Below are 20,676 nucleotides of genomic sequence, written 5' to 3' on the forward strand. Positions count from 1 at the left end.
GCGCGAAGGCAGTGTTGACTGCCATCAGGGCTTACCCCCGAGTCTCGGGTGAAGCCCCAGGTCTGGTTTCTATGGAAGCAAGTGCAGAGGAGGGGGGTTCCAAGGCCAGGTTTCCTCCGTTCCCCCCGCTAGTTTCTCACTCCCCACAAGCCAAACCTCCCCCCACCTCAAAGTCTGGATACGAAACCTGCCCCGTCTTCCTCTCTGAGCAGCTTCAAGGCTGCCGGAGAAAGCCCCACGTGGCCCAGCCATCCCCGCTCCCCTCCAGTCCTTCCGCTGTATCCACCAGCTGCAGCCTCGGCCTGGGTCTGACCTGCGGGAAGCCAGGTCCTGTACACTCAGCATCCCGGCCCTGCGCCTGGCGGAGTCCCTGGGCGGACCTGCTCACTGGCTCGGGGAAATTCAGGGACGATGAAAGGGAGACCCCACCAGACCCAGGTGAGTCACCTCCAGCTTCTACATTTGCCAAAACTCCACTGCACTTTCCGGGTCAGTGCTGGGGTGCAAAGCAGCGCCTGGACACCGGCAGGGCCTCTCGGGAGGGCCGCCAACGGAGCAGGTGGCCGGGAATGCACACACCCAGCCCTGTCGCCCTACTGGGTCCTCAGTCCCGGCGGAGAATGTATGGAGCCCGAAAAAGTAGGTCTCGCTCTGCCTAAAGCTCGGGAACTGTTCCGCGGAAGAATGATCAAGGCCCTCACGGAGGTTCGCTGCTCTTATTGAAAGGGAGGGGCATGTGCTGGCACCCGAGGGGCTCGGGATGCTGCGGCTGCAGGGAGGGTCAGGGAGACGCCAGCCTGGCTCCTCGCTGTGCCCTGTCCCCCACGCCCTGCACCAGATGGCAGGAAACAGCCAGGGGGACTGCGGAGACCCCCGTGGGAGAGGCAGCTCGCGGGTGAGCCCCTGGCCCAAGAACACTGCATGGGGTCCCCTCTCCTTGGGGGCTGTGAACAGGGAGCACCCCTGGGGAGCACAGGTCCCCCTGGCAGGGGGCAAATAAATGGTCAGCTCCACCAAGAGGGGCAAGCCGGGGATGGAGGTAATGTCTGTGCTCGGCAAACAAAGGGATTCAGATGCTCTTTTCTAACTGGAACCCTCTGAAGTGCGAAGAGACCAACCTGATCAAAAAGCTGCTTTCCTGTGGTGTTTGGCTGGATGGCGAACTCCAGCTCCGCATCCATGGTGGTCACTCGGACGTTGATCTGAAAGAAAAAAAAAAAAAAAAACACACATCATGCTTAACCGGGCGTTCTTGTGTCTCCCAGTCTTCCACGGAAACCCAAAGGTCCCGAGCAAAGGTTCCTCAAACCTAAATGTTCCTCCTCCACACCCGCACTCATGTCTGTCACTACACACAACCCCAGCCTCCACATCTGAGCTCACGTCTGTCATCACACACACACACTCCCAGCCTCCACATCTGAGCTCACGTCTGTCATCACACACACACACCCCCAGCCTCCACATCTGAGCTCACGTCTGTCAACACACACACACACACACACACCCAGCTCTACACACGAATGCAGCTTGGATTCAAACGTGTGTTCTCGTGGCTTTAAAAAAGCACACTCACACTTAGGTCTAAGCTGTTTTTCTACAAAGAAACTTTGATGACTGTTAACACACTTTCCACACACCATCTCACATTCAGACCCCTACGACCAGTCGGTGAGGCCCCACAGTGGGGGAGCTGCCCCCGGGGAACCCACAGCAAGTCTGCAGGTGATAGGAGGAGAGAAGGCTCTGTACCGCAATTACAGAGACCTCCTAAACAGTGAAGGGAGATGGGTGAACGGCTGCAGACACACCCAGGAGGACAGAGTGCTATGTGGGAATTCAAAAGGATAATTATGAAGGCAGGAAAAACAAGGAAGCATTACTAGGAGAGGAAGACTGATGGGAAAGCTGGAAAAAATGTCATCGAATGCTGCCATACAGTTGGTGGTTTAAAAACATTTACTTACAGGTAATTTTCAAATCTATCACTTGAAAAAACCCAGAACTCGCTAGCGTATGAAAAACATACAAATTTAGCTACTTTATATCACAGTACTGGAGGAAAATATCACAGCAACTATAATGCTTAAGAAATGTCTGCTTCTCATTATTTTTCAAGTGAAATACATCAACAGCAGACAGACATATATTCCAAATTCATTCCACTCAGATGGAAATGTAATGAGGACACAGATTAACTGTATTATTTAGCCTCCTGATATAAGCTCTGAATGTGTGTCATGTCCTGGCTGGATACATAGACTCTAAGTTGTAAAGACTAATTTTTGTTCACATCATTTTTTCCCTAAAGCTCAAAACTGAAAATGGATACATACATCCAGTCTGTCTTAAAGGTTCTCTGCCTGATGTAACAGAGCAGGGAGGCACAACGCCACCCGATTTTCATAAGTTTCCTCTCCAATCTCAAGTCTACAAATTCAAGAAATGAAGTTTACTGAGAAGCAAGACTAGGCACATTTCAGAGTCTTCAAGTTTATTAAAATATAAAGCCTAAGTTTCTTCCTTTTCCTGACAGCAATATTTTAAAGAAATCACAAAATGGCTGTTATGAAGCACAAAATAAAGTAAGTCTGTCTCTCAATTATGGTTCCAAGGGCATGTATGAGAGATGTGAAAAGCAGCCCCAAACTCAAACATTCTGGAACAAATGCAGCTCCAGGTTACACTCATAAGCCTACAATGAATGCCACACTCGAGACTACAGTGGGGAGATGGGGCCTGACAAACGCTGGACCTCAAATACGCTTTTTTCTCTATTATTTACTGACTCAGAAACTGAACGGACCAGACAGTGTGGGCCCAAAGCTTCTACCCTGGTTGAGATGAATACAAAAGACCAGAGGCTCACACTTCAGGCTCTTAACTTCTAAACCTTGATCACCTCTGAATCCGAGGAAGAGGAAAAAAGTCACCTTCTGAGACCAATGCTAATAATTAACATAAAAAAGTGATCATCACACCATTTTTAACCATTTTGCAAACTTATTAACAGGAATTTAGGGGAAAAAAAACTATTTTAAGGTTCTGAGCAGGTTCACATTTGACTCAAAGTTCACACAACTCTTTGAAAAAGCAATAACCCGCAAATTGAATACTTTTACTAAGGTTAAGATGTGACAAGCCAGTGGTACATAGAAAGTGAACTTCTTAAAAATAAAGTGTTATCAGGAGGGTCTGTGCAACCTGCAAAAACTGCTGCTCCAGCCAGAGGGACTTAAAATCACCCTCAGCAGCTCCAGTGAGATGTCGTGCCAAGTGTCACCTGGCCTGGTCTTTCCAGGAACTTCCCTGAGTCCAGCATGCTGGCGATCCTGCAATCTGGTGCAGGACCTGGAACACAGCCGGCGAGCCGGAGAGGAGGGGAGGCTCTTCTGACCACGGGCTGGGCCGGGCCGGGCCGGGCCAGGCAGCAGGCGTCCCCCCGCCAGCCCCGTCAGAAGGAACAACTGGCCCCAGTTCGAATTCGGGGAGGCACTAATATTTTCAGACAACCCCCCAAAGTACAAAGTCAAGGTAACTGATCAGTATATGCATGTTTCACTAACTGCGCACAGTCAACCATCTTGAGACCAAGGTCGAGACAGGAGAACACATGACTGCTAAACACTTGGGTTAACACCACGTGAATGAGTCCCGTCAAGCTGCCCTGCAGGACTGTGTGCGCCTATTCATACACGTCCCCAGCCTACTCACATCCCTCACAGGGGCTGGGGTTATGCTGCTCTGGGCAGTATGAGCATTCTTTCTGCAAGACCATCTCAAGGACTACGGGATGTTTAGCATCCCTGAGCCCACCCAATAAACACAGGTATCCCCCCACCCCAAGCCTCTAGAAGTACTCATAACACGCGCGCACACACATGCACGCGCGCCCTCTGGGGAAACTGAGGACCACAGCAAGGCGCTGCTTCCATCAGTAGTGTTATTTACACATCTGCCACACTGTGCTGAAATACAGCACGAACTTGCACAGTTTAAAGTGAAACATTTACTCAGAGGATGGGACCACTCATCTGCATGTTTTGGTCCACTCACCCAGGGTTTTGTTTTTAAAGAAATTAGGCTCTGGCATCCCAACTCTGTTTATTATCCTGTCGGGTTTCCCTGATATAATCAGCTGTTTTAAGTGTATCTGGAAAAAGCGAGCTCTAGTGTTTGCATTGGTGCCACAGAAACAGAGGGATTAACGTGGTTCACATTATAAACGTGAGAATGGTCCCAGGAGAAGCTAGAGGTTCAGGGCTTAAATGCATCACCACGCAAACCCAAACCACTGGCAAAGACTGGAGAAAACTACGTGTTTTGCCATCTTTACTGCCTCTCTATTTCCCCCCAGATCACACACTTTTATTAAAGGCAATATTCTCTGAAGGCAGCAAAATCCCATAGGAATGTGCGGTGTGGGTATGCAGTTGGTCATTTAAAATCTACCCCCAAAAGGGCAGTGTTTTATCCCAGGCTGAACATTCTGCTGTGTCTGGAGGGGAGAGCGGTGATACAAGTTTAATTTTGCCCAGGTACCCTCACTCCCTACATACAAAGAACCACATGGCTGGTGTAGATGATAAATTTAATAATTTATGTTGCTCCTTCAAATGCTACTCCATTTGAAGCTATGGCATGAAGATGCAGCTAGATTTCTAAAATGTCAGAACCTAAAGGAACAAGACATAACCACACTCCACTATCTATAATGGGAATTCATAAGTAAGTTTCAATATGGGAGTCACATTAGCCCTCTACAATAACGAGGCTTTTTTTAAACAGTTGTATGCTAGGTCAGAATTTTAGAGTAAGATAATGTGTTTTAGGGGCTTCCCAGGTGGCTCAGTGGTAAAGAATCTGCCTGCCAATGCAGGAGACACAGGAGACCTGTGTTTGATTCCCTGAGTGGGGAAGATCCCCTGGAGGAGGAAACGGCAACCCACTCCAGTATTCTTGCCTGGAGAATTCCATGGGCAAAGGAGCCTGGTGGGCTACAGTCCATGGGGTGCAAAGAACTGAACATGACTGAGCACACACACATCTTGGCTCCTCCTCAGGTGAGGCATGCAGAGGGGTGGGAAATCCATGTGAAAATCAGTAAAATCAAGAGTCAGTTGGGAGACTGCTTTCACAGACAGAGAAGCTCACACCTGTTTTCACATGTGCAAAGAGGGGGATGTTCCTCTCCAACCAGACACACGATATACTACAGGTTCTGTTGCTCCAATGCAAACGACAGCTCTTTTCCCAATAAGCAATTAAAGGTGTTAAGCCCCAATCTGTTTTTTTAAAATATACACGGAACAACAACTCACCCTCTTAAAATGAAATAAACCTGCCGTCCCCTTGGCTCATTCTGTCAAGCAGATGGGCACTCAACACAAGGCAGGCGGACAGCAGGACCGGCCTCTGAGCCCGGGCCTCCTCCCGCCCTGGCCCCCGGGGGTCCCAGCCCCCGAGTGTGGAGGAGGCATTCCCAGCTCCAGCAGTTGTAAAATGGAAACACTTATCTGTAGACTCTGCATTCTACAGCTTAATGACAGGAGTGGCTTCAGACACCATCCACCCCAGGGGCTGGCACTTTCTGTACAACTATCTGAATCTCAAGAGAGGGGAAAAGGCCTGGGGGGTAGGGAGGCAGTATTCTGAGGTCACACAGCTTGAGGTTCTCTGCTACTTTTTTCTTTGTTTAGTTAATCAAAAGGCTTTGAGAGTATTCGGTATTCATGCAAATTGTGAAACTCCAGGACGGGGCCTTGGTTGAGGTCTCCCAGATTCTTCTCTGACTACAGAGATTTTCTCCCCCACGGAATACAGCAAAGGAGCAGTACTTTTCAGAATATACTTTGGAAAACATGATTTTTTGAGCCTTCTCAGTTTAGTTTTATCAAAGTGGTATCTAAAATGCCTTCTAAGAGTCTGAGATACGGAAGAGATAGAGTTGACAATAAAACACTATTATTTTACTTGTAACCCGTGTATCTGTAAGTTGAATTTCGGGCTGTCAAATTACGTCCCTCACTATTCTCCTCACTTTAGTAAGTAAGTCTAGTCTTGCAATTTTTCCTTTGAGAAATGTCTACTTCCTCCTGAACTACTTTAAACTCCATGTAAGAAAGATAACCTCTCCCGCCACACTTTTTACAAGATAAATTCACACCATACTGAAGACCAAGACAGGAGGGAGAATTTTAAGACCAGTTCTTCCACAAACTTCACAGACAAGCAGCTGTTTTATATCTTCTTAGACCAACCAGGTTTAGGTGATTTAGAAGCCAGAACACTGCAGGGGAAACAAGTGTGCAGTGATTTTACTATGCACTCAGCATCAGGAAACCCACTGAGAAAGGGAAATTCAAATAGTAACATTTGAATGTTTGGACTGCAGGTAGTGGACTCAGCAATAACAGATTAATCCCTATATTATCATACCTGCATTTACTCAAAATTAGTGTGAGCACAGCTATCTAAGCACCACCAAGATTACACCGAGAGCCTGACCTTTCATAATCATTGAAAATGTCAGTGCTGTTTTCCAACATCCCCGCCCTCTGCCAAGGTGCCACTTCAGCAGCTTCCACAGTTTTCAACTATTTGGATAAGAGCTTTCAAATGCTTAGAAAGGCTCTGACAGGAAGTAGTCTGGTAAAATTTCTCCCACAAATGGGGGAAAGAAACCCCGGGAGTGGGAGTGCGACGAGGAAAAAAGTTTTACAACTGAAATGAACTGTAAAAGCCTCTTCAGATGCTATTTTGGTTCACGTACTGAATAATTACTGAGACGATATTGTATTTTGATTTTTCATTCTTGAATCATTAGTCTACAACAGCTTTGTTAGAATATAACTTACATCCCATAAAACTTGCCATTTAAAATGTGCACTTCAGTGGTTTTTAGTAACTTCTCAGAGTTATGCAACCAATCCCACTAATTTTAGAAACATTTCATCACCCCAGAAAGAAATCCCATGCCCGCTGGCAGTCACTCCCATTACTCTACTTCCTCCCAGCCCTGGCAACCAAGAATCTACTTTCTGTCTCCATAGATTGCTCTATTTTGGATACTTTACATAAACAGAAATCATTTTACCACGTGGTCTTTGGGGTCTTGCTTCTGTCACTTGACGTTTTCAAGACTTATCCCAGTTGTATCATATATGAGCACTTCCCCTTTTTAACTACCGAGTAATATTCCACTGCATGGATCACTTTGTCTATTCACTGCTGATGGGTATTTTGGTTTGTAGACCTTACTTATTACTTGCCATGTTCTTTGGTGATGATAAATATAAAACAGCTGGAAAACAAGTCATTTGAACTAGACTATGGTCAATGTGGTATTCAAATGGATTAAAAAAAAAATTAGGGGCAAAGATGAAAGAAAATGCATTTTTAAAAACCAAAATTCAATTTAAGTTTACTGTGTTATTTAAGCTGTAAATAAAAATACGCTGTGTTCTCAGGAAGGAGGTGCCAGCTTGCCCAACAAAGCACTGCGAACACAGAGCACGGACTCCTCCCCGCCCCAGGACGCCTTGGCCCTGAGGCCAGAAGGCCTGTGAGCCCCTTGCCTTTACAGACCAGGAGCGGGTGGGCAGAGGGAGCAGCCCCTCCACGGGGCGAGGGGAGAACCTAGGCTCTCGTTCAGGGGTCTCCCAAGCAACTCACGTTCTTTCTCTAAATTTTAAGCAGCAACGGAGTCCTGTTTTGCATTTCACTCCGATGGTGTGGAGCACGCCATTGCCCAGCATTCAATGAAGTGTCCCAAATCTTTTTTTAACTCAACACTACCTCTGTATTTTTCTCTCGTGGAGTCACCCCAGAAACCCCTCCAGGGCCCGTTCGCAGAGGCCACACCAGGCTTCCTGGGTACGCAGGAGGCAGGACCAGCCACGCCTCACAGGGACCCTCATGGTCCGCCAGCGGTTCTCGAACTTGAACACACCAAAGTTAACCTGGAAAGCTTGTTGAAACAGCTTCCTGGGCCCCAGGCCCAGAGATGCTGACTCAGGAGGCTGGGTGGGTCCATCCACCGACAGCTCTTCCCCTCTCACAAGGGAGGCCGCACCCAGGCAGCCCGGCTCTCGGGGTAAGAGGCCAGGCTAGCCCTCTGAACACGCACCAGCCACAGCTCCTTTTGGCAAGATTAATGGTTCCCCCCCCCAACCCCAGTTTTGTTTCCTTTAACTGTTTTTGCTGGGGAGGATGTGGACCACTTTCAAAAGCCGTCACTGAATTTGCTACAACATTGCTTCCGCTCTGTGCCCTGGCCTCTTGGCCCTGAGCACGTGGGATCCACCTCCTAACCACCCTGCACCCCTCCCCCCACTGGAAGTGTCAACCACTGGTCCGCCAGAGACGTCCCCAGGGTTCATGTATCCACTGCTACTGTTGATCCTCTATCACAAGAAAATACCATTGACTAAGCTTTCGTTCAGTACTAGACCTGAACTCACACAGACAAGTTTTCTTAATAAGACTCTGTCTCCACAGAGGAATCCCTGTTTTAGTCCTCTTTGCAGCCTGATCTCCTTTAAGATAAAAATCAATCTCCATGAACAATACTCCAACTCAGTTAAGTCCCAGCATTAGCTATGACACACAGTGGTCATTTACAAATGCTGGCTAACGGATAACCACCCTCTGTAAATCATTACCATTAGCTCAGCAAACCTGATTAAGGAATCAGCTGAGTGTAGAAATGCAGACCTGTGAATTCAGCCAATGTAGAAAGCAAAGTCAGAAAGCCCCAAAGGCCCAGTGATTTTTTGTTGTTGTTTAGCTCTTCTCGGTCCACATCACTAATCCTTCTCAGATAGCCATGGTAATGGCTAATATATTACAGGTAACTTTGTTTCTATTATATAAAATGAAATGGTTGTCTTAGATGGTCAGTGCTGCTCCCAGTAACACTGTTCATTATAAACAAAATTCTACAAAGTAGTTGCCATTAAAAATCTGATGACCATACTTTACATCGCTATAGTTTTTTAGAAGTGCCCAGTGTTGTTCTGTTCATGAAAGGCAGTTGAGAAAACGCCCTTGTTGTGTACACCATTCTTTTAAGCATAGAGAGGTCAAAACAAAAACCAGTATGTCAAAAAAATGGAAACAATGTACAGAGAGAAGACGAGTAAAATAGAAATGTGGCCTTAAAACACAATGTTTTCATTAAATGATAGTAATAACCTGATGGAGTAATAACCGCAGTAACCTGATACTGACTGTAGTGGCAAAGACATCAACTACGCTGTCAGTCAAGAGGGAGGCAGGGGTCTCTCCAAAATGCTGCCACCAACAGCAGTGGCTACATGTCACCATGTACCGGAAGGCAAGCTGGACTCAAATTCCAGAGGCACGCGTGTAAGCTCAAGCTCTTAACACCAGGTTTCTTGTGGTTTACTGACCTTTAAAAGAAGGTGTGAAGAATGGCTGAATACATCTAATAATATAACCCTATGGCAAACCTGACCACCAATGTATTATTACTCCTTTCTTTCACCCTCCTCTGTATCTTAAGTTTTAAACTTAAGATAAATTATGTGTGTGGGTTCTTGTGCCCGGTCCTGTCAGACTCTTTCAACCCCGTGGACTGCAGCCCACCAGGCTCCTCTGTCCATGGAATTTTCCAGGCAAGAAACCTGGAGTGGGTTGCCATTTCCTTCTCCAGGGGATCTTCCCGACCCAGGGATCGAACCCCTGTCTCTTGCATCTCCTGCATTGCCAGACGGCTTCTTTACCACTGCGCCACTTGTACCCAGTCCTTATCTACTGTCTTCTTTTTCAAGGTTAAAGAAGAAACAGAGTCAAGGTGAAGAAACCGGCTTGTTAGGCTTGGGAAAATTTCCCAGGCGCCAAAGAAAACTGGCCATCTAGCTCCACAAATCTTGTAAAACAAAAAGTCTATGGACTTAATCAGAACACAAACTGCCAGGCAATGCAGTTAAGAATTCCACACACCATCAATTGGTCTGAAGTACAACCAACCAGCTGAGACACATGGGTAGGACAGACACAAACTTGTATTCTAATGAAGTTTTCGTAGAATTGTACAATACCAAGATAATATAGCAGCCTTTTATTGCCTAGTAATAGGAATAATAAAACTATCAAACGTTAGGGCCACAAGAGTCCACTCGTGACAACTCCTGAGGTCAAAGTGCTGGCCTCGCTTCCGAGGAGTCACGGACAGGTGCTATTCCTGGGAGTACAAGGACCGGGTGAGCCTGTGTGGGTTGCCCTGGTCTCCTGGCGTCCATCAGGGACTTCTAGATAACTGCATCCCTGTGATAATGGTCATTCCTCCAGCAGGAAGTTCTACATTCAGACTGAGGCTGACAGTGAGAAAGACTCTAAGTTCCCAGTAGATAACATCTATCAAGAAACAATTAAAACAGCACAATCGAGCGCCTCAGGCAAAACCATCATCCTCAGGATCCAACAGTCCTGCCCTCCACGCCCTGGCCTCCTCCACTCCAAAAAGCAGCCATGGATTAGTGTCCGCCCAGCCGCGGTCAGGTGGCGCTAGTGGTCAAGAACCCGCTGCCAATTCAGGAGAGGTAAGAGATGCAGGTTCGATCCCTGGGTCGGGAAGATCCCCTGGAGGAGGGCATGGCAACCCACTCTGGTATTCTTGCCTGGAGAATCCTATGGACAGAGGAGCCTGGTGGGCTACAGTCCACAGGGACACAACTGAAACGAATTAGCACACGCACGCACAGTGATGAAAAGTAAAGTTAGAGAGTTCAGTGTCAAATGAGCAATGTGTGACTCTATTACAAACCAAGCAGCAGTTAGGTCAAGTTTCTTGGTTCCCATCTTCAGAGGGTCAGGATGCCCTGGGGTGGGCACCTACCTTACATTACAGAGATTCAGTATCACTTTAAGGAGCATTGGGAACCAACACTACATACCTCTCATTCCCAAACTGCTCTCCTCCACCACCTTTAGGCTAAGCTTACAGGGAAAAAGCGAAATTCCTAACATGCTGTGGATAATAACAAGGCAGAGTGAAACGTGAAAGCTGGGTCTTGGAATTTCCCAGTAACTTCTGTTTCAGGTATCTACATTATGCTATATTTTATATCCTATTTATGTTACATAAATATATATGTTCTAAGTAGAACAGTTAAAATAGGGAGGAAAGAAAAGTGAAAGTCGCTCAATCATGTCCGACTCTTTGTGACCCCATGGACTGTACAGTCCATGGAATTCTCTAGGCTAGAATACTGGAGTGGGTAGCCTTTTCCTTCTCCAGGGGATCTCCCTGGCCCAGGAATCGAACCAGGGCCTCCTGCATTGCTGGCAGATTCTTTACCAACTGAGCTATCAAGGAAACCACAGAATAGGGAAGAGGGGTAACTATTTCGTAGGATGACTCTAAATGGGTATTTAGGTAAAAGCTACCCCTAATACCTTCTTTCAAAGGTTGAGAAACTGAGGCCTAGAAATTTCCTTACCTATTAAAAATATTTATAGCTGTATAGCTCTTAAAATGTTAGTCCTAAAGCTGTATCTTCACTGATTTTAAACTTTTGAAAAGTTTATTTCCAAATTCCAGGGTGCAAAGTATATGGATAGATGATACAGACAGGAAAAAAGAGCTCAGATCAACTAAGACCCATCGTATAATTTCAAGAACATGAAGTGAAATCCTCAGTCTTTCTAAAGAGCTCCTTTTCCTCTGAAAGTAAGCCACTTCCTGCCCCCATACCCACTTCCTGTCAGCCAAGGCTGCTTAACAATACAAAAAGCAGACAAACCAGTCCTGTCTGTGCTCATAACTAGAGAAAATCCTGACCTTAGAGCTGGAAGGGAACTTTCTGAGCGGTCCCACTAAAAAGGAGGGTCAGTTCTCTACTCTACTTTAAAACCGCGGTTTTGGAAACAGTCAGTGCTACGCCCCCCCCACAGTTCACCAGCTGAGGCACTGCCTTTGGAAGGAGGAAACTGAGGCCGCGAGAAACTGCTTGCCAGGCCCCTGACAAACCAAGCATCCTCACTCTCATCCAAGTTCCAGGTCTGCGTTGCAGGGTAACCTGGTGCGATTTCCCTACCTGCCCATGGCATGTGAAAATGTGAAAATAATATTCCTGATACCTGTTGGTTCCTGGTTGTTACAATCTTTCATTGGGAGCATCTGTGAGTAGGAACTGACTTCCTCTACACTGGGAATCACACACACTCCGTGTGTACATGTGGACACCTCTTTCCGTAGGAAGGTAAATCCATAGAGAAAGTTTACCTTCTGCAAAAGAAACTTGTTGCTTTCCAGAAACACAAATAATCTATACCCACCTCTGCTCTACCTGCTCCGGGCAGGTAAAACAGATTATCATTTGACGTCACTTTCTCTGTACCTACTGGACTTGTGTATTCTCGATTCTGTGATATATGTCACTTCAGCTTTACTAGATGCGTCATACGATTTCAGCACTGACTGAGTTCACTGAAAAGGGAGGTTAATCACATCCACAAACTTAGGATCCCGTAAAAGAACACAAAGTAAGGGACAGGGCCAAGAAGGCTATCACATGCTACAATGGTTTTTAATTCCAGGCTCATAAAACACAGGAAATTAAAGGCCTATAGACTAAACTTCATTCCACTGTTTTCTTAGTAAATTTAGAAGTTTGTAACAGTTTTCTAATCCAGTGGGGGGGGGAATATTGTGAAAGAATGAAAGTGTCAAAACAACATAATTCCTTTGCTAACCTGATGTTTTAGCCAAGGGCATATGAAATAAGCCATGCTAAAACCCTGCACCATTTCTGACATAAATCGTTGCCCCTAGCTAAGATCACATGTGCTGCAGTATTATTAAACTAACTTCTACACTGGGAACGGTGTTAAATAATATTTGTCCTGTAAGGAGCTTTGATAAGGTGTATTTGAACTTGCCCAAGAAGTCTTTACTTTTGCCATCTTTCAAAAATAGAGAGTAAGACCCCAACCAATGGTTTTATTTTTTAAAAAATCCAAGCTAAAAAAAAAAAAATTAGCAAACAAAATCTGCTTGAATAAACCAACTTAAATTAACTTGTGCTTTTAAATCACTTTGTTTCTGAAATTATACGAAGTTTATAAAAACAAATAACCTCTTCAATTTATACTTTGTCACAATCAAGTATGCTACATCTGGAGTGGGATTATAACTATGTATGCAGTTCCAGGATGGGAGTAAGGAGACCTGGTGGGTGCTTCTCAATCCTGCCCAGCAGCCCCTGCAGCTCCCTGCTGCTGCATTTCCTGTGGGTCTCACCTCCTCCCCCACCCCCCAGTCCCAGCACAGCTGCACACTCATCTCTTCAAATGGCTGCTCAAGATTCCACTAAGTAATGCCCCACCCTCGAGTGTGCTCACTTCCAATTTTCAGCTTCGAGAATGCAGCTATTGAGACAATGACCTATTTCTAGTTGGGTCACTCCTTCCCCCACCCCCACCCCCAAAAAATCGTGGGAATACAGAGTCATAGAGGAACCAACTGGGAACAGACAGTTCTGTGTGTTTCCAAGTCACTGCAATTCTGACCCGAGCTCTCCTTTAATAAAAGGTGTGTGGAGGGCGAGAGGGCCCAAGTGGGGTTAAGTCAGTCCCTCATCTCATCAGAGCATCAAAGGGCTAAGAACTGCGGTTCTCCTCTGGGGGCCCAGATCCTGGGGGGATTTGGTGATTTGAAAAAGTGACGGCATCTTTCCCTTCTGCCCCTACAATGTGCTTTAAAAACAAACAAAAACCAACCTTTTTATTTTGGAAAATTGGAAACTCACAAAAGCAGAGAAAAAAGAGTGGTGGGCTCCTCATCCAAGACCCCTGACTCATCTACTCTACCACTTTAAAGTTTTTTTTTTGCTGATACATTTTAAGACCATTGTATATCACTTCACTTGTAAAAACTTCAGTATGTAGCCCCAATGGACTTTAAATATATTTTAAGCTTACATACATATATAAATATATATAAGCATACACATATACAAAACCACCATGCCCCTATCACAGCCCACAATTCAAAACTATTAGGTGGCGCTAGTGGTAAAGAACCTGCCTGCCAATGCAGGATAGGTAAGAGATGCAGGTTTGATCCCTGGGTCAGGAAGATCCCCTGGAGAAGGAAATGGCAACCCACTGCAGCATTCTTGTCTGGAGAATCCCATGGACAGAGAAGCCTGGCGAGCTACAACCCATGGGGTTGCAAAGAGTAGGACATGACTGAGCACTTAATATTACAGTTTAGTCAATGTTCAATGGGTCCCCAATGAACTGCCTCAAAACTATCTTTTTACAGTCAATTTGTGCAAATCATACAATGCCCTCTGCAACTTTTGTCATCTTACTATATTTCCAAACTGCCCTGTTTGGCCAGTTTCTTAATAAACATCAAGTTTTCCCCACCCTATCTCCCTATCTAAGTCCCACTTAAGAGTCCCACCCAAACAGCAATCTATTATGTAAGCAGATACTTGAAAACCCAACGAGCAACATCCATAGTTATGTAATCAAGGCAATGAAACAGCTTGACGAGAATACTATATTAATATATATTTTCATAAATAAAGAGGTGGTTCCAATTTAAAATTTATGTTCTAAGCTTCTACCAAGTGATCTGTGATTCCATTTTCTCTTTAAAAACTTATGGAACAATGTTGGATATGCTTCTAAGATCTATTTTACAAAAAAACCCTATAGATGTAGTAATGGTACAACAGGCAAAATATTATTCAAAAAGTATAAATTTCACTGAAACAAATGCTTGAGAAATGATGGAAGAATCCAAGCAGGTACTGCAAATGACCATGTACTTATCACCAAACCTGCGTGAAAACAGGTTCCTGGAGAAATGTCACCTTGGCTCACGGTCCAATGCAACGGTGATTTACCAAAAAACAAACAAAAAAATGTCACATGCTGCCGGCTAAGTCACTCTGCTCAGTGGTTTCAACTCTTCAACCAAGAAAAGAATCAGTGAAAAGGATACAAGTATCTGTCCCTCTTGGCAAAGCCAGGATGAGAGTTGACCCCAGCTCCCACCACCCCCTGGCCGCAGCTATCTTCTCCACGACAGTGTAAGCGTCTAGAAAGCAGGAACTGCCCCCATCCTGTTCACCAGTGCATCCCCTGGACTGAAAGAACCCAGCATACAGTAGCTTCCCTACTTGTTGAATGACAGATGAATTTTATGGAGGGTGGTGGTGGTATTCACTGTGCGAACAGGAGAAAAAAGGAGGCCAAAATCTACTGCATGATCAGGCTGTTTAAGTCAGGGGGGAAGGAAAGGATGCCCACCGTGAGGTATGAAAGCTTTTAATCAGATCAGAGTTCACTAGTTCCAAGTGGAGTGGCCACATTTACTCGGTCCTCCGTGGTGACAAAGAGGAGACAGTGCTACACACAGTGCGAGGCAGGCCCTAGGACGACGGGCTCGAGGACCGTGAGAGGTGGGCATGCTCACTCCACCGGCCCTTCTTCCCTCTCTCTGCCAATGAAGCAAGCGCTTAAACGTCTGTTCTAGAAGCAGATAATGATGCCCCCCCTGCCCAAACCACTTGGCTTCTCACTTTGGGGCCAGGAAAGACAGAAAGCAAAGAAACAAGTTTTGCATAGAAATAAGTTGAAGTAAACAAAGTAGTAAAGGGCAGACAGTAAGAGAGGGGGGCTCTCCTTTAGCTAAATGCTCCCAACTAGGGGTCAAATTACAAAACCATCTACGCTCAAACACTCACACATAGACAATAGTTAATTTTAAATGATCGGTGATGAAAAAAAAGCAACCCATTCATACAACATTCTCTTTCCAACTCAAATATCAGGTACAAATTGCTTTCTTTTAGCATATGCCAGAAATCTGTCATTATACAATGGCTGAGCAAATGTGACACAGGATACCACCACTTTCCCTAGAGAAACAAGACCCGCAGAACACCAGCCTTGTTTAAAACATTACCACAGCGCCAGCTCACAGGAAACGTCCAGCTCAGGCCTGCGATGCGCTGGACACTGGCTAACGAAACAGGTTCTCCGTACTTTGACAAAATAGTTTTCAAAACTGGAACCAATGGGGTGGATCCGCCTCCATATACTATTAGCTTAGTCATGAAACATATAGGAAGTTACATCAAAGGCTCGGCAATAATTACTTTTATCCTAAAGCAGGGATTGGCACTTTTTTTCAGTAACGGGCCAGCCAGTAAATGTTTCAGGCTTTGTGGGCCATTATTTGGCGGCTGTTGCATATTATTGTTCTTACCGCTTGGAAAAACCCTTCATATTGTAAAAACCAATCCTATCTGGTAGCCCACAGGCAGAGGAGGCCTTTTCCTACTCCATCCTGAAGTGAAAACAATGGCTTACGATACCTGAAACGACAACTTTTTGATATAGACAGTTTTAAAATGATCATCTCTCAAGCAAAAATAGAAAAGAAAATTAGGTTGTGGGTAGTGACTTCAAATCTAACAGAATGGAGAGCAAAGTCTACTGCTGCTTATTATAAACTTTCATCCTTTATCAGTAAAAGTCTGGTCAGGGTCAGAAATTTTTCATTTTGCTTACAAGGTTTGTTTTCTCAAAAAGACAATTATTATGATAACACACTTTTTTCCATTTCCTTTGAAACAGCATTACTGTTTATCCATGGGTGTTTAAACTAAACGGGCTTGGAGGATGGAATGTGAATCGTAAAACAAGGAAAACAGTAGTAACCACTGCTGCTGCCTGAAATGCCCTTCTGCCTTTGGGCACTGGTGAACTCCTATGCAACCCTCAACACCCACCTCAGGCATCTCCCCCAGTTGGGAGGCGTTTCCTGGCTCTCCAGGGCACATAATATTCTGTATCTCTATTACCACACTCACCATACTGCACTGCAATTGTTTTCATATCGGACTCCCCTTCAAGGCAAAAACCTCTTATTTTTATAGTCCTGACACCTAGCACATAGGGCATACAATAGGGCTTCAATAAATGAGGAAGGAACCCATGTGATTTACAAGGGAATTCTGACAATGAGAAGACACAGAGGACGAAAAAGAGAGTATTCCCTTTCACTAAATAACTCAAATGTTTCATGTTGCTGTTTTCCTTTGAAGATCTATTGACAAACTTCACCTGGTTTATAGCGACCTGGGGACTAAAGCCCTTAGTTTTAGCTATAGGTTACCCTGGGACGTTTATAAATGTTTCAAGGGAGAAGAGTGCATAGGAAATTAAATAAAGTTTACAACATTGGAAGAGAAACTGGATTTCACAGATGCAAGCTTTGTCTCAGTTTACTATTATTTTTTAAACCTTTTATTCTTTTTTTTAACTTAAACTGTCCTTATTTGGTTGCCCTGGATCTTAGTTGTGACACATGAGCTTAGACTGCCCCTTTGCATGTGGGATCTTAGCTCCCTGGCCAGGGATCAAACCCGTGACCCGGCACTCAAAGCGATTCTCTACCAATGGACCATCAGGGAAGTCCCCCGTCTCAGTTTATTTTACACAACATTCTTTTTTCACTTAATTTTTTTTTAAACTTCCGCTTTACAGATGAACAAAATAGAGGCTCACAGAAACTAAATGGCTTGCCAAAGCACAGGTAAATAGTAAATTATGAAACTCTTTTTATGGCTCTTTGCATTTTTATTTTATTTGGAAAAGTTATGTGCATTAAATTATACTGGGCTGGGCAAAAAGTTCGTTTGGGTTTCTCCATAATATGTTACAGAACACATATTAAGTATTTCACTTAAGTCAAAAGTCTCTAATTCACAGCACAATGTTTATTTTTCTTTCTTTCTTAAAAAAGAAAACTATTTACAGAAGTCTGGAATAAGATCTTTACTCTTTATGTCAAAAGCCATAGATAGCATGTTAGAAGCAAAATAAGGCAACTTTCTGGTCTCTTCAACAGATATTCCATATTTAGTTAGTAGTGGCAGATGCACAGAAAGCGTTGAAATTAAAAACTAATTGGAGTAGTTGAATCCCAAGTGTAGTTAGTACTGAAGTTAAATAAAACATAAGGGATAATTCAAAATGTATTCACTAATTTTGAAAAAAAGACTGAATTCTACTACTTCAGATTAGAGGTGAAATGTCTAATTACTGTAATAAAGAGGTATACTGAATTATCCCAAGAATCCCCAAAGTGTCAGATTTAAAGTTTAAGCTAAAAAAAGTAAAGAATTATGTTAATTCACTAGTTGTGATATTTTCTTTTTCTAAAATGCAAGAACTAGTAAAATTATTCAAAATGTTGTTAGAAATCACAATACTATTATTTAGGATAGTAATTGAAAGGAGAGGCCAGTGTGGAAGGATAGGAGAAAAAAAGAGGAAAAAGGAATGAGATCTCTTTGTTCCCAGCCCATCAATAGGAAATGTTGGCCTCTTTTCCCCTTTGAAATCAAAGAGAGCCAAAATCTGAAAGCTCACTGGTCACTGCCAATTTAAGCTCTGCAACTGAACTCCCTGCAGAGAGAACTTCAAATCAGAGATACTCTCTGCACCATAGCTGCTGGGCTTGCCTTTCTGCAGCCTCAGCCCCATTCAGTGATCTCCCTTTTCCCACCCTGGCTACGTTCTTAACACCAGTGTCGGCCCCTGTGGCACTGGAGCCGGGGCCGTGTATCCACGCCCTCAGTGCCTTTGCCTGGGCGGAGGCGCTGGGATTACACTGGCCATCGCTGACCCCACACAACCACCAGTATCAACCCCACGAAGAGGGCCTCATCGCATTGCTGGGGCCCAAGAGAAAGGAATATATAAAAACTGTCCTTTTCCTATGAAATCACCGGTTCCCTGACTCTGGAGTGCATCGGAGCCGTCTGGGGAACTTATTTAAAGCACAGGTGCCTAGTCCTCCTGTCCCCAGAGATGGGGATTCAGCAGAGGGACCAGGAACCTTCACGTGTCCAGATACTCGTGAACACCCTGAAGTGAGAGCCCTGTACGAAATGAATGCTCGCTTTTAACTATGTGTGTCTACAGTGTGCATGTACACTCAGGAGAAACATCAGAAAGCTGCTGGACCACTTTTAGCTGATGCAGATTCAAAAATACTATCATTGGCTAAGTCTGGTATTTGCAAGATATTCTGGCAGGGAGCCACGGTGAGAATCAAGAAAGAAGGTGAGTTCTTCCATCAGTCACCATCACAAATTTATTAACAACACGTACCAACCAAACTCTCGGCCTCCCCTCCCACACTCGATCCTTTTCCAGACTCCTTATCTCGGAGGATGGCGTGAATGGCACCGCCATCCACCCAGTTGTGCGAGCCAGCCGCCCTCTGGCCCAGCACAACCAGCCCATCACTGAGCCCCATCAACGTCACCTCCCAAAGAGCTCTAAACTCATCCTGTGCTCCCCACCCGCACCCTGCCAGGTCCAGGCGGCCACCGCCTCTCAGCATAGCGCCTGCCGCCTCCTGCCTCCAACCCTAACTCTAACCCTAAGCCTAACCTGAAAGAAAGTGCTCAGTCGTGTCCGACTCTTTGCGACCCCATGGACTGTAGCCTATCAGGCAACCCCATGGACTGTAGCCTATCAGTTCATGGAATTTTCCAGGCAAGAGTACTGGAGTGGGTTGCCATTTCCTTCTCCAGGGGATCTTCCTGACCCAAAGATCGAACCCGGATCTCCCGCATTGCAGGCAGTCGCTTTACTGTCTGAGCCACCAGGGAAGCCCTAACCCTAAGCCTAACCCTAAAAGCAGGTCTGACCAGGCCACCTCCTTCCAAGTCAAAACCCTTCAGAGCTTCCCTGGAGTTAAGTCCCCATGGGGCTGTTTCCAGGCCTTCTCCTGGAAGCCTACACTTACCCACTCTCTCCCACCACAGGGCCTGGATGCAAGCGGTTTCCACGGGTGGGTGTGCCCCCGCCTGGACACTCCTGCACTCTAGCTTCTCAGAACAGGCAGTGCTGTTCCTGACCCCCAGACGAGGGCTCCCCTGCAGGTGTGCCTTCGCACACACTCAAGTTACCCTGCGACCACTGTCTGTCCCTGACCACTGTCTGTCCCTCTCGCCAGACTGGAAACCCGCAACAGCAGGGGCTGTTTCTGTGTCTGCTCACCAGCCTCAACACCAGCCCAGTAAACTCGTGCTGGACAAAGGGATGAGCGCACAGACCCGGTCCCTGTGCCTTCCAGGGTGACAAGACAGACGACTACGCCCATCCCGCGTGTCTCAGCAACATGTGGGAAAGTCTCAGCTGCCTACTCTCCACCTGAGCGTAGGGGGAGAGGGGGCATGAAGAAAAGTGACTCCATGTGTCCTGGGGCAGGGGGGTAGAAAATATATCACTATATTCAGTAAACTCTGACCCTGTTAATGGCAAAGACTACAGAGTCTCTAGAGTCTCAACAGGCAAGGGCATCTCAGAAATCATCTGAAGACTCTGGCACAGGGCAGGATTTCGAACACTCTTTCAGTTTTTCTACTGAAGGGAGTTGATCTACTTCTACGTTAGAAACTTCCGTATCGACACTTTAGGGCTGAATGGCTAAGGCATCAAGGGTGCCACTGAAAGGCAGTTCGGGCTAAACTTCTCAGAAAACAGCTGAGAGCTTGGCCTTGACACAACAGCCTTTTCATGCCTAAGCCTGACTGCAGCCGCTTTCCTTCCTGCCACCCCGTGGGTCCTCTGTCACAACGAGGAAAGCGGGTGGGGCGGGGGGAGGAAGCA

At 45.6% G+C, this 20,676-nt stretch overlaps 1 protein-coding gene across 3 annotated transcripts in view; it reads right to left on the minus strand.

The window, feature by feature from the left end:
- Positions 1 to 20,676, minus strand: part of EZR (ezrin) — a 45,196-nt gene that overhangs the window by 20,141 nt on the left and 4,379 nt on the right. For all 3 annotated transcript variants that reach the window (XM_081530160.1, XM_081530161.1, XM_081530162.1), the window contains one exon: positions 1,119 to 1,202. In XM_081530160.1, coding sequence (XP_081386286.1) covers positions 1,119 to 1,202 — 84 coding nt within the window. The remainder of the gene's footprint in view (positions 1 to 1,118; positions 1,203 to 20,676) is intronic.

This window comes from Giraffa tippelskirchi, chromosome 9 (assembly GCF_054371585.1).
Source record: "Giraffa tippelskirchi isolate mGirTip1 chromosome 9, T2T-mGirTip1v1.2.pri, whole genome shotgun sequence".
NCBI lineage: Eukaryota > Metazoa > Chordata > Mammalia > Artiodactyla > Giraffidae > Giraffa > Giraffa tippelskirchi.